This window comes from Salmo salar, chromosome 12, assembly GCF_965601325.2.
Source record: "Salmo salar chromosome 12, fSalSal1, whole genome shotgun sequence".
NCBI classification, from domain to species: Eukaryota; Metazoa; Chordata; class Actinopteri; order Salmoniformes; family Salmonidae; genus Salmo; species Salmo salar.
This window is the reverse complement of record NC_138302.1, coordinates 77,257,341-77,270,251: the sequence shown is the minus strand read 5'-3', so window position 1 is coordinate 77,270,251 and position 12,911 is coordinate 77,257,341. Positions and strand designations below refer to the sequence as shown.

The 12,911-nt window shown below is 41.7% G+C and overlaps 1 protein-coding gene across 1 annotated transcript in view; it reads left to right on the top strand.

Moving 5' to 3' along the window:
- LOC106565872 (membrane-associated guanylate kinase, WW and PDZ domain-containing protein 3) overlaps positions 1 to 12,911 on the top strand; it is a 194,126-nt gene that overhangs the window by 167,479 nt on the left and 13,736 nt on the right. Inside the window, exons 6-9 of the mRNA XM_014133506.3 lie at positions 1,249 to 1,328; positions 7,647 to 7,704; positions 9,175 to 9,281; positions 11,605 to 11,796. Coding sequence (XP_013988981.1) covers positions 1,249 to 1,328; positions 7,647 to 7,704; positions 9,175 to 9,281; positions 11,605 to 11,796 — 437 coding nt within the window. The remainder of the gene's footprint in view (positions 1 to 1,248; positions 1,329 to 7,646; positions 7,705 to 9,174; positions 9,282 to 11,604; positions 11,797 to 12,911) is intronic.

Genomic DNA, 12,911 nt, shown 5'->3' with positions numbered 1-12,911 from the left:
TAATATGTTTGAAATGCAGAACATGCATTTCTACTCTAGACTGAATGTGGAATGTTATGTACGTTACAGGTTATGCATGGATGACTATATCTGATCAGCATCATGCAAATGATCATGACATTGTTGATTAGATTAGTGAAGCACATAGCACAGGTGTTACATAAGGCATGCCAAACAGACAGAGGATTTAGGTTAGTTAGGTAAACAAGCCAAGGCCTGGACTGGTGTGGGTCTCCTTAAAATCTACTTATATTGACTTACAGCCTAGCCTACATGATTGTTCCAAAAGTGGTTCTGGTCGAAGCTAATGAATTTGATGGTTTCTCTTCAAGACAACTTCCTGACAAATCAATACTGTGTTTTAGGAACAATTTAGTAAATATAGCTTTCTCAGAAGCCCTTGAGTTCTTTGTAAACAGATTTGGCTTCCAGCTAGAGCTCTGTTACCCGACCCGAGCCTGACGGGTTAGGGCCGGGTAAGGCAGTTTTTTTCATCAATAACTAGCTACGGGTAGGGCTCGGGTTTTGATGCTGAGCCGTTTGCTCATGCTCTGCTGAGCAGTACAGTCATATCTGACTAAGATCATAACATGGTGTCGGAAGTGCTTCAACCTCGTCAAATATAAGACAGGAGAGATTATTTCACAGAAAATAATGTTCCTTGAGTTTTGGAGTTTAGAGTGACGAAAAGTAGCTAACAGCTCTCTCATGTCTCTTCATTGAGCAGCCCAAGCGGAGCCGTTGCTATGGATACTCACAGACTCAGAGCGCCATGAGCAGAGCGCATGCAGAGCGACTGCGTGCAGGAAGTGAGTGACAGGCCGAGAAGAACAGCTAATGAATTTACTAAAGATGGAAGTTATTTCTGATTTCGGGTTTCGGACAGGGCTGGGCCTTGAATTTGGCAGAAGCAATCGGGCCTTGGTAAGGTAGGGCCTGAACGTTGCCAGCATGGGTAGGGCTCAGGCTTAAAATTCATGCCTGTACAATGCTCTACTTCCAGCCGCTCTTGTCTGAAGTCGCCACAATATCATAATGAATACTCTGTTTCAGTTTTCCTTCATTTGGATGCATAGCAGGATGTATAAATGTGTCAATCAGTTATATATAACTTGTGTAGCTTTCAAAGAAGGTATAACAGAATATAGAGTAGGTGGGTACATGATTGTCTACCTTTACTCTCATGAAAATACCAGTGTCAGTAGCTGGCTTAGGTTTTTGAATGTTTCTCTTATCTGCCCTTTACAGTCACAACAGCAAGACCACCACCTGGCTGGACCCCCGCCTGGCCAAGAAGGCCAAGCCCCCAGAGAAGTGTGAGGATGGAGGTAAGGCTTCAGGGCCTCTACAAGCTTCAGGTGCATAGATCTTTTGGTAACATGATACCTTGCCGGTCCAGACTCCCAAATAGCAACATTACAATGGGGCAACAGAGGTTTTCTTGTCTTCTCATTTGTGGTGAAAGCTAAAGAAGAGTCTCTCTTGTTGTCTTGTTGTCTTCCTTTGCAAGCAAGTTGGCTAAACCAGGCCCCTAGTGTCCAGTCTGGAGCGTGAAGTCACAAGCTCTGCTGGTCGGTTACTGATTAGCGACTTAGCGGTGCCAAAAGCCCTGGTCGGACCTATAAAGCCTATGTAAATGACGATCGCCAACTGCCCCAAAGGCTGTTTTGGGCTCTAAATTTGGTTTATTATGATCAAGTTCGATCCCCACAGTGAATTATTTTAAAGTTTGCTACAAATCATGATATTTAATGAAATAGTGATCCATTCTGACTACTACATTTGTCGTCACATAGGACCACGTGCTGACACAGACAAATCACAGGCCGCAAGCTACAATGAGGCTCATGCCATAGACATTAAGGTTGACTCCCTCAGGCAGGATGAAAACGACTACATCGACTATGATCCTTTGCTAGTTAAGGCCACTTTAACAATTTTTTGTTGCCATTCAGCCCCATTCAACAATATGGCGAGCTTCAAATTCAAGTTCTTCCGGCTTCATGTGTCATCAAGGTGTTTTTCTATAGAAACACTTGGATGATATCAGCGCTATCACTATCTACTGGTTTTAATGTCTATGGGCTAAACATAATTTTAAAGCACATGGCTATCTGTTTTTATGTTTCAAAATATCCTAGAATAACGCTATCACTTCTAAACAAAATAACTTTTGGGGGGATTCTATTAACACCGCAGCTCAATCAGGTGTAAGAACATTGACTATCCAGTAACAGCTCACTTTGTTAAAGCTAACCATCCCATCTCCTCCCTCAAATACACAGGCATTGAGCATGTTGCTCTACCAAGGAGAGGAGGTAACATTGAGACCCCACTACTACAAAGATAGGCTTACTGGATAGCCTATCTAAAAACATTGACCCCCTAGTGGTCAGAATATTGACTTTGATCTCAGGCCCTTCTTATGAACACTCTATCCTTTATGAACAAGTCTTATAAATTTACAAATAATTTTTACAGCTTTTTAGTGTACACCTAATATGTTCCCTCTGTTGATGATGTTCATTATATATTAAGGTTGAACCACTATTACATGTAACAAAAATGAAATACGAAATTATGTGAAATTGAATGAAACAATAATGTATGTTGACGCTAATATGATGTACAATATTCCATTATGTTTCTATATGATAACAATAGCATAATATATTTAATATGCCATATACTATTTTGTTAACAGTTTCACTAATTCATTTTTATTAACTTAATCACTATGACACACCCCTCACCACTGTTATAATTAAATAATATGCCCTGATTGTCATTGCTTTCGGAAGGATCGGACCAATACGCAGCGTGATCGTAGTTCCACATCTTTTATTCAGTCGTGAAACTCATGCAATAAACCATAAACTTGAAATACAAAAACAAGAAAGCTGTGATGCAGAGCAGGCATACACTACTCACAAAATAGTCACCCACAAAACACCAGTGGGAAAAACAACAACTTAAATATGGCCACCAATTAGAGCCAACGACAACCGGCTGCCTCTAATTGGAGGTCATGCCAAACAAAAACTAACCTAGAAATACAAAACTAGAAACTAAACATAGAAATACAAAAACGGACAAAACCCCCCCTGTCACGCCCTGACCTACCATAGAAAATTACAACTTACTATGGTCAGGACGTGACACTGATATATATAATTTTACTTGCCGGTGTAACCTACAATGTTATCCCAGTTTGATATGCTGCTTGACTGTATTCACTCCCATCAGCTAAAAATAGAACGTCATCATGTTTTGGTCACAGAGAAAAAGCACATATTTTGCTGTTGTTTTAACCAATAGCCTGGAATAAATAGTTATTTTTTTTAAAACAAAATACCTTTTGGGGGGATTCTATTAAGGCTACAATGTTGTTTGGTTTATTGTTTGAACAGTCACTGAGATTATATTTGCTTATCAATGCAAAATAGGCTACTTTGATGTATACCTACCTATAGATCAGATCAAGGAACCAAGCGAGCTTCATAGGAATGATATGACGCGTTATGCCCTGTTCACATCTTGACATATTTCATTACGCTGTACGTCATCTTCACAGAGTCTTGCCCTGCTACTGAATAGACCAGTCCAATGTTTGTAACGCAAATTGGAGGAGAGCCTGTCTCTCGTCAGAGATCCCATATATTTGGGGAAATTGCAAAATATGACCTTTTCATTCAAGACAGGATACATATATTGTGTATATATAGGCATATATAGGCAATAATAAAATGTTTTGTTTATTAACTTTTTCCTCAACTTCATTCTCTAACTTTATTGTGGGTAAAGATAGCAGCTAGAGCAGCTAGCTAGAGAGCTAAAAGCTAGGCTAGGTTTAATACCATTGTAGCTAGCGATCTCCACCTAAAAGCCATTTTGTATTATTTAACATTACTATTAAAATATACTGTATACTACTCACTTATAGGAATAGGAATTACCCACCTCATTTGGCCGCCTTTCATTCCAGTTCTCTGCTGCCAGTGACTGGAACGAATTGCAAAAATCGCTCAAGTTGGAGACTTTTATTTCCCTCATCAACTTTAAACATCAGCTATCTGAGCAGCTAACCGATCGCTGCAGCTGTACATAGCCCATCTGTACATTGCCTACCCTATCTACCTACCTCATCCCCTTACTGTTTTTATTTTATTTACTTGTCTACTCTTTTTGCACACCAGTATCTCTACATGCACATCTTCATATGCTCATTTATCACTCCAGTGTTAACCTGCTAAATTGTAATTATTTGCTCATATGGCCTATTTATTGCCTACCTCCTCATGCCTTTTGCACACACTGTATATAGACTTTCGTTTTTCTACTGTATCATTGACTTGTTTATTGTCTTATTGGCTTGTTTGTTTACTCCATGTGTAACTCTGTGTTGTTGTCTGTGTCACACTGCTTTGCTTTAACTTGGCCAGGTCGCAGTTGTAAATGAGAACTTGTTCTCAACTTGCCTACCTGGTTAAATAAAGGTGAAATAAAAATGACCAAAAAAATAAAAAATGTGCCTGTGGCACGGGAGTACATTGAATGTCGGAACACACTACAAGGAGCCGCCCCTTTTGTGACGAAAAACAACATTGCGACACTGCGCTACGCTCTGAAACTTCTGTCTCTGTAGGGTATAAATGGACCATACATACATCAAGTTCTTGCAGAACACACATGGAGCTTTACACATGGCTATGCTTATCAGCCCCTGCCCTACAGTATACTATGCATTATTTCCCACATACACATACTATACACACAGCTTAATTAATATGTACTGTATGACTACATTCCCAACTCAGTGGCCATGTGGTTAGCGTGTCCACCCTGAGATTGGAAGGGTGGGAGTTTGATACCCGGCTGAGTCATACCAAAGACCTGGCACTCAGCATTAAGGAGATTGGGGGTAGGGCATGCTTCCTGTCCAGGGGGTGTACTTGTACATCAAGCTGCCTCACACTACAGAAACAGGAGATAGACGCCTATTCGTATGAGTTTTACGTTCCCATACAGACAGGATTGTATAACATCTTCTGACATGACGATACGTTCCTTAATAAATGCCCCCAGCTCAGGGTCATGTGGGCTGCCTACGTGTACAGTGCCTTCAGAAAGTATTCACAGCCCTTGACTTTTTCAGCATTATGTTGTGGTAGATAGAAATGGATAAAATGTATATTTTGTGTCTCTGGACTACACACAATAACCCATACTGTCAAAGTGGAATTATGTTTTTAGAAATGCTAACAAATTAATTAATAAATGAAAAGCTGAAATGTATTGAGTCAATAAGTATTCAACCCCTTTGTGATGGCAAACCTAAATAAGTTCAGGAGTAAACATAATAAGTTGCATGGACTCATTGTGTGTGCAATAATAGTGGTTAACATGATTTTTGAATGACTACCTCATCTCTGTACCCCACACAGACAAGTATCTGTAAGGTCCCTCAGTCCAGCAGTGAACTTCAAACACAGATTCAACCACAAAGACCAGGGAGGTTTTCCAATGCCTTGCAAAGAAGGGCAGATATTGGTAGATGGGTATAAATAAAAAGAAGCAGACATTGAATATCCCTTTGAGCATGGTGAAGTTATTAATTACACTTTGGATGGTGTATCAATACACCCAGTCACTACAAAGATACAGGCGTCCTTCCTAACTCAGTTGCCGGAGAGTGTAACGTCTGCTTCCAACTCACACCCTCAAACACGTAGATCCCCTGAACGCAGCTCACTTTCCAGCCCACTTTCCAGCTCACACTCTCAAACACCTAAATCCCCTGAACGCAGCTCACTCTCCAGATCCCAATCACCTGAATTCTAATCACCTGTTATCACACACTATTTAGTTCAGTTCTTTGCACCCCATCACTGTGAGGTATTGTTTGTTTTGTGACATGTCTTTCAGAGCGCTGGGTTTCCCGTGTATGATAGTTTTTGCCTGCCTCACTAACGATGCCTATTCCCTGGCTGTACTTTGGCCTACTGGATTTCCTGTTATCTACCTATTGTCTGATCTCCCGGACTACATTAATAGTATTGTCCCTACCTGTACTGTTGCCCTTTTAGACCCCCTGTGTATGACCTTCTGCCTGCCCCTGGGCCCAGCTATCTGCTTCCTCCTGTGGTCCTTTGCAATATACACCTGCTGTGCCCTGTGCTTGAAACCAGCTCTCTGTCTTCCCTCATGTTCATTACAGAGAGGAAGGAAACAGCTCGAGGATATCATCATGAGGCCAATGGTGACTTTAAAACATTTACAGAGTTTAATGGCTGTGGACCATTAAATAAGAGAACTGAAAATACTAACCTAATTGACTGAGTGAAAAAAGGAAGCCTGTACAGAATAAAAATATTCTAAAACAAGCATCGTGTTTGCAACAAGGCACTGAATAAATAATACTGCAAAAAATGTAGCAAAGCAATTAACTTTTTGTCCTGAATACAAAATGTTATGTTTTGGGCAAATCCAATACAACACATTACTGAATACCACTCTCCATATTTTCAAGCATAGTGGTGGCTGCATCATGTTATGGGTATGCTTGTAATCGTTAAGGACTGGGGAGTTTTTCAGGAAAAAAAGAAACGGAATGGAGCTAAGTACAGGCAAAATCTTAGAGGAAGGTTCAGTCTGCTTTCCAACAGACACTGAGAGATTGATTCACTTTTCAGCAGGACAATAACCTAAAACACAAGGCCAAATCTACACTGGAGTTGCTTACCAAGAAGACAGTGAATGTTCCTGAGTGGCCGAGCTAAAGTTTTGACTTAAATCTACTTGAAAATCTATGCCAATACCTGAAAATGGTTGTCTAGCAATGATCAACAACCAATTTGACAGATCTTGAAGAATTTTTTCAAGAATAATGGGCAAATGTTGCACAATCCAGGTGTGGAAAGCTCTTAAGAGATTTATCCATTAAGACTCACAGCTGTAATCGCTGCCAAAGGTGCTTCTACAAAGTATTGACTCAATAGTGTGAATACTTATGTAAGTACGATATTTCTGTATTTATTATCAATAAATTTGCAAACATTTCTAAAAACATGTTTTCACTTTGTCATTATGGGGTATTGTGTGTAGATGGGTGAGAAAAAAAATATTTGATCCATTTTGAATTCAGGCTGTAACGCAACAAAATGTGGAATAACTCAAGGGGTATGACTACTTTCTGAAGGCACGGTATATGTTGAGTTTTTTATTCAACAAGGAGTTAATCAGCTTGACTGATTAACTTGAATGCCAGGGGTGCCAGGAGTACCAAGAGTGCCCACTCGTTTGCCTGTCCATTCCCAGGGTGTGTGGCTGTGACGTGGGCTAAGTGCAGGGAGAGAGTGTGGGGTATGGGGGATACACAGGGCTCTGGTCTGCTGTTTCTAATGGATTTTTAAAGGCAGGCAGAATGCTAGTTGGTGTGCTGCCTCTGAAAAGCAGCTCCAAAGCTCTCTCTTGCGTGAAGAGCCAGGCTGCCTGTCTGCGAAAACTGCAAAATGTTAACCAAATCATTGTGTCTGGTGTCTGCTGGGCTCTTCTCGTCACTATGCCCTGTTATCCTGCAGTGCTATACATTTGCATGTTTTGTGTGATAGTACTTGAACACAATGCATCTCTTCCTGTATCCACAGAGCTTCCGTATGGCTGGGAGGAGATAGAGGACCCACAGTATGGAACATATTATGTAGAGTAAGTCTGTTCAGTCTGCCTGTTCAGTCTGCCTGTACATCTGAGAGATACTATACCACAAACCTGTATTCCCCAGCAATACCATAGATCAAAAACTAACCATAGGTACACTATACACTAAGTGGACAAAAAAATTAAGAACACTTGCACTTTCCATGACATAGACTGAGCAGGTGAATCCAGGTGAAAGCTATGGTCCCTTATTGATGTAACTTGTTAAATCCACTTTAATCAGTGTTGATGAAGGGAAGGAGACTTTAAGCCTTGAGACAACTGATACATGGATTGTGTATGTGTGCCATTCAGAAGGTGAATGGGCAAGAAAAAATATTTAAGTGCCTTTGAATGGGGTATGGTAGTAGATGCAAGGCGTACTGATTTGTGTCAAGAAACTGCAACGCTGCTGGGTTTTTCATGCTCAACAGTTTCCTGTTTGTATCAAGAAAGGTCCACCATCCAAAGAACATCCAGCCAACTTGACACAACTGTGGGAAGCATTGGAGTCAACACGGGCCAGCATCCCTGTGGAACGCTTTCGACACCTTGTAGAGTCCATGCCCTGACGAATTGAGGCTGTTCGGAGAGCAAAAGGGGGGGTGCAACTCAATATTAGGAAGGTGTTCTTAATGTTTTGTACACTCAGTGTAAATAGATAGCAGGGATACAATGTGTTACTAGACATTTTGAGAACAATACTATTCCATGATCAAGGCTTGTATTGGTTTTTCAGTGGGTGCTAAACTAAAGCTCTGTTGGTAACAGAGGTGACATTTACCCAGGTGAAAACACAGCATTGAGTGTGTGTGTGTGTGTGTGTGTGTGTGTGTGTGTGTGTGTGTGTGTGTGTGTGTGTGTGTGTGTGTGTGTGTGTGTGTGTGTGTGTGTGTTACAGAAGATGTGTGAGTACTGGCTGCTCCAGCAGGACATCTCTGAAACCAAGCCATTATAGCAGCAGTAGGGAGAGGAGGAGGGTTGTGAGAGTTATCAAGGAGGGAGGGAGAGTAGGTGCTAGGAGAGGTAGAGGAGTCTGTTTCAATGAAAAGGAAAGGAAACTCTTTCTTTTATTACTGGTATTGTAGAAAAGTCCCTCCTTGGTAGAGGCCGTGGGGGAGAGAGAGGAACTCAAAATGTTTGTTTTTACAAGGAGAGTCAAAGACAAATGGATGGGGACGTATTGCTGCCAGTGTTCCAGTTCAAAATTAACTCCATGTAAAACAATTTAGCTTTGTTATGTTAGAGTGACAGTTATTATCTCACTAAAGAGAATCCCTATTGTTAATGGATTGAGAATGAACGTATAGTCCCTTCTATAAGACATGCTTTAACCATTCAGAATAATTCATTCAGAATGAATCACACACAGGTGGTTCACAGAATTACACACAGATGGTTCATGGTAACTTGTATGTGTCTGTGTCAGTAAATTGGTGTCTAAAATGTAAATCATTCAACGGATTGTTTCTGTTTCAGTCACATCAACCAGAGAACCCAGTTTGAGAACCCAGTCCTGGAGGCTAAGAGGAAGCTGAGCCAGGAGACTACTGTCTCTATCCAGCAGGGGGCACCACCTCCTCCAGGTAGACACTGCTCACCTAACTTTTTCTTTACCTCCATCTTTCTTCAGCTCTGGATAGCTTTCTGAAGGCTGTTATACAGACAGATTGAAAACAAACTCAACAATGCCATGATTGTGTGTTGACCTCCTACACCTCATTAATTCTGTGTTGTGTTGAATAGGTTTGAAAAATGTAGCAGCCATCTCCTTGCTCAAGGTTGTAGGAGCGATGTCGTGTCAAGTGTCATCATGCATAAATAGCCGTTCGTAGCTAGCCATGTATGATCAACTCTGTGTCCAAGAGAAGACAAGTTCTCCCCCACTCACACCAGGGTTGGGGTGGAAGACAAGCCACTCTTCTGCCATAATAAACAATATGAATTAAATATGCTTTCATTGAAGTGGATGTATAATACATTACAGTGTGGGGAGTACAGATTGACAGTCATGTTTTGCTGCTGAGGCTTACACATATGGGTTGGTTGAGAGGAGGGAGGGGAGGGGAGCGACTCTTAGAAATTGTGACAGCTGTTGGAACAGCACATCTTAAGGGCCATCTCTTAACTAGCTTACTTGCTAGCCAGGTGGGGAAGGACCGAGATAGGCATCTACCATGTGATTGCACCAGACTGTTGTCAGACGGTTGCTATGATGTACCCAAAACAACAGCAGTTGCACCTCAGGCTAGAGTTCCCCATTACAATACTCCAAGCCCACAGATTCCTAGAACATCTAACGCAACACAGAGGCTCATCTGCAGTGTCTAACAGCCAAGGGAGCTGAGTGGAGACCATTTCATCATACCTCAGCTTGGATTGACCCAGGGGCGCAACTTTGGTTTTAGAAGTGGGGCGGACATAATTATATATATTTTTTATCCAGTCCACATGGTCCTAAAGCACACTGTTCCCTCGTTTTGTATCACATTCCAATGATAAAAATGGGGGGTGGACAAATGCAATTTCAGAATGTGGGGGGGACATGTCCACCCTGTCCCCAGTGAAAGTTGCGCCCCTGGATTGACCTTTACTTCCTCTAACAACACTCATCTTCAACAACATGATCTTGACCTACAGATCCCCACAGTGCAATACTACACCCTCTGGACCTTACTGACCATGGTCTATGTATCAGACTAGACCCTGGCTGTTTAGGTGAGATGGTTGAGATGCCTATGAGATGCTCTTTAAGAAGTGTTTTGACAAGGCTCCCCACTCCAACCTGCCTAGAGACCCATACTACTGTAATCATACTATGGTAATCCCTCAGCATTTCAACTAGACGGACACTGACAAGCCTTATACGGCTATTATTCAGTCTCCACCCTTTTTACCACGACCAGCAGCTTTATTTTAATCAAATTAACAAGACTGTCTGTGCTCTTGGTGACTGATGTCTGTGGTGAAATTTATTAAATATTCTACACATCATGGTTGTTGTGGATGATTTGGCCTCTTCTCTTCTGGCCTTCAAAGGCTGTCAACATGTTATCACAGAGAGCTGTCTTGAGTCTAATACACACGCGCACGCACACACACACACACGTTAGACATACGCAAAATTACAGTTTTTATCACTGTCACAGTTTGAAAAACGAGATCGCCATGTTGAGTTCATCAAGCAATTTGACTGTGAATATGTAAATGAGATTCTCTTGATCCATTGAACACGACAGCTGGAGTCCATCCACACTGTATTTAATTCCCCTCAGCATCTCTATGGGCCATACAGTGCCATACAGTCAGCACAGGGCTGCTTTGCTACATCATATAGGACTGTTATGTATCTCAATTCCACCTTAGCCTGGACAGAGGTAGAGACAGTCAAGCAGAGAGAAAAGATGGTATGCTTCTATTATAAAGTGCTGATAGGACAGTAAAGCCAGTGAGAGAAACGCTCAGCTGGCCCATTTAATGCAGAATACCTCTTACAGCCTGTTATTTACTGGACTGTGTGTCCACTGTCATATTTATGCTGCCAATGACCTTATGTTGTTTCAAACGTATTTTTCTGACTCACTGGCTCTATAGGGAGAAAATGAGAAAGGACCTCATGCCTAACTGAACAATTTCAGAGGTGTTATGTCACTGTTTGAATCCACAGCATGTTAATGAATCCCACAATGAACATCAGACTAATAATGTAGCTACTAAAGCTATAGTATCATATTTTGTCTGTTACTGTTTTAGTTATCATACAGGGCAGTGTTTTAGTCAAAGCAAATGTGACTATTGTGACTACATTAGTCTTAAGGTTGTTACTTTGTTACTATGTTGATGTTTTCACACCTTATTTAGTTATGCAACTTCCCCTAACTCTCCCACTGTGACACACTTACATTGCAGGTGAGGGGGGTGCGTCAGGCTTCACCCCAGACCCATCCCAGCTGCAAGGGGAGATGTTCCACACTGCTCTGAGGAAAAGCTCCCAGGGCTTTGGCTTTACCATCATAGGGGGCGACCGCCATGACGAGTTCCTGCAGGTGAAGAACGTCCTCAGCGACAGCCCTGCTGCCCATGACAACAAGATCTCCTCCGGTGAGAAGTACACTGCTGCACTGCCCTGTGCGGAGCCACACACTTTTACCCGCTCAAAAGGCAGCTAGTGAACTTAATAAAAGCCTGGTTTGCCCCTATAGAGGGGCTGCACTTACCCTAACACTTCCCCAAGAGATACAGTGAGAGGGAGAGCAGAAATTCTGTTCAAGGGGATCATTTTAGGCAGAGAGCATTGCCGCTGGAAGTATTGCTGCTGAGGGTGCTGTAGCACCCCCTGAAATATATATATATGTTTTTATTATTAATTATTATTATTATTTAAAAATGTTCCCAAAAGTAGTGCACTGGGCAAACTTTCCCCCCCACACCCCCAAACGACTTCCCATGGCTATATCAGAGAGACAGGTTATGGTGTGTTCTGTGTGTAGCCCAGTATCTTTGTTGCACACTCTGATCTTCCTTTAGCGTTGATGCTGTCTGGGGCTCTGCATCCTCAGCAGCTTTTCTTGTGTGAGCTGAGAGGGGCTGGCAGTTGCTGTTCTCTGAGCCAGCTGTCAGGGTGAGATGTAAAAGGACACAGCTCTCAACTACATGTAATAATGATTTGCCTGGCTAGAAGCACTGCAAGTTGAAGTCTGTTAGAACAATGGAGAGAGGGAGCGGAGGAGAGAGGGAATAGGCAGGGAGGAAGAAGGTAAGGAGGACAGAATATGAAAGGGATGGGGAGCAAGGTTGGGCTCAATTCATAATTTTGGAATTGACTCCCATTCAACTCATGAGTTAAAATTCAAATTGGCCACACCCCACATGATGTAGAATTTAAGTTTGAGTGGCAGGAAGTAGAATTTAATTCAGTGCAATTCAAAGAAATTCCACTCAGTCATAGAATATGAGAATTTCATTGAATCTGACAGGTCACACTTCCAGATACCAAAGAATATATCACTTTTCTCTGGAAACAATGTTAATATACTATCTTAACCTTAGTGCTTAGAATAGCCATTTTTACTTCCAAAAATCAGTTCTTCTTCTTCTTCCATGGCATTCGTACATTTTGTTTGTGCATGCCGCAACCTATTGTGCGGTAGTGTTTAGTCAATCACGTTACATTTGTGATACCAAAATATATACCACTAAATAATAATTAAAAACCC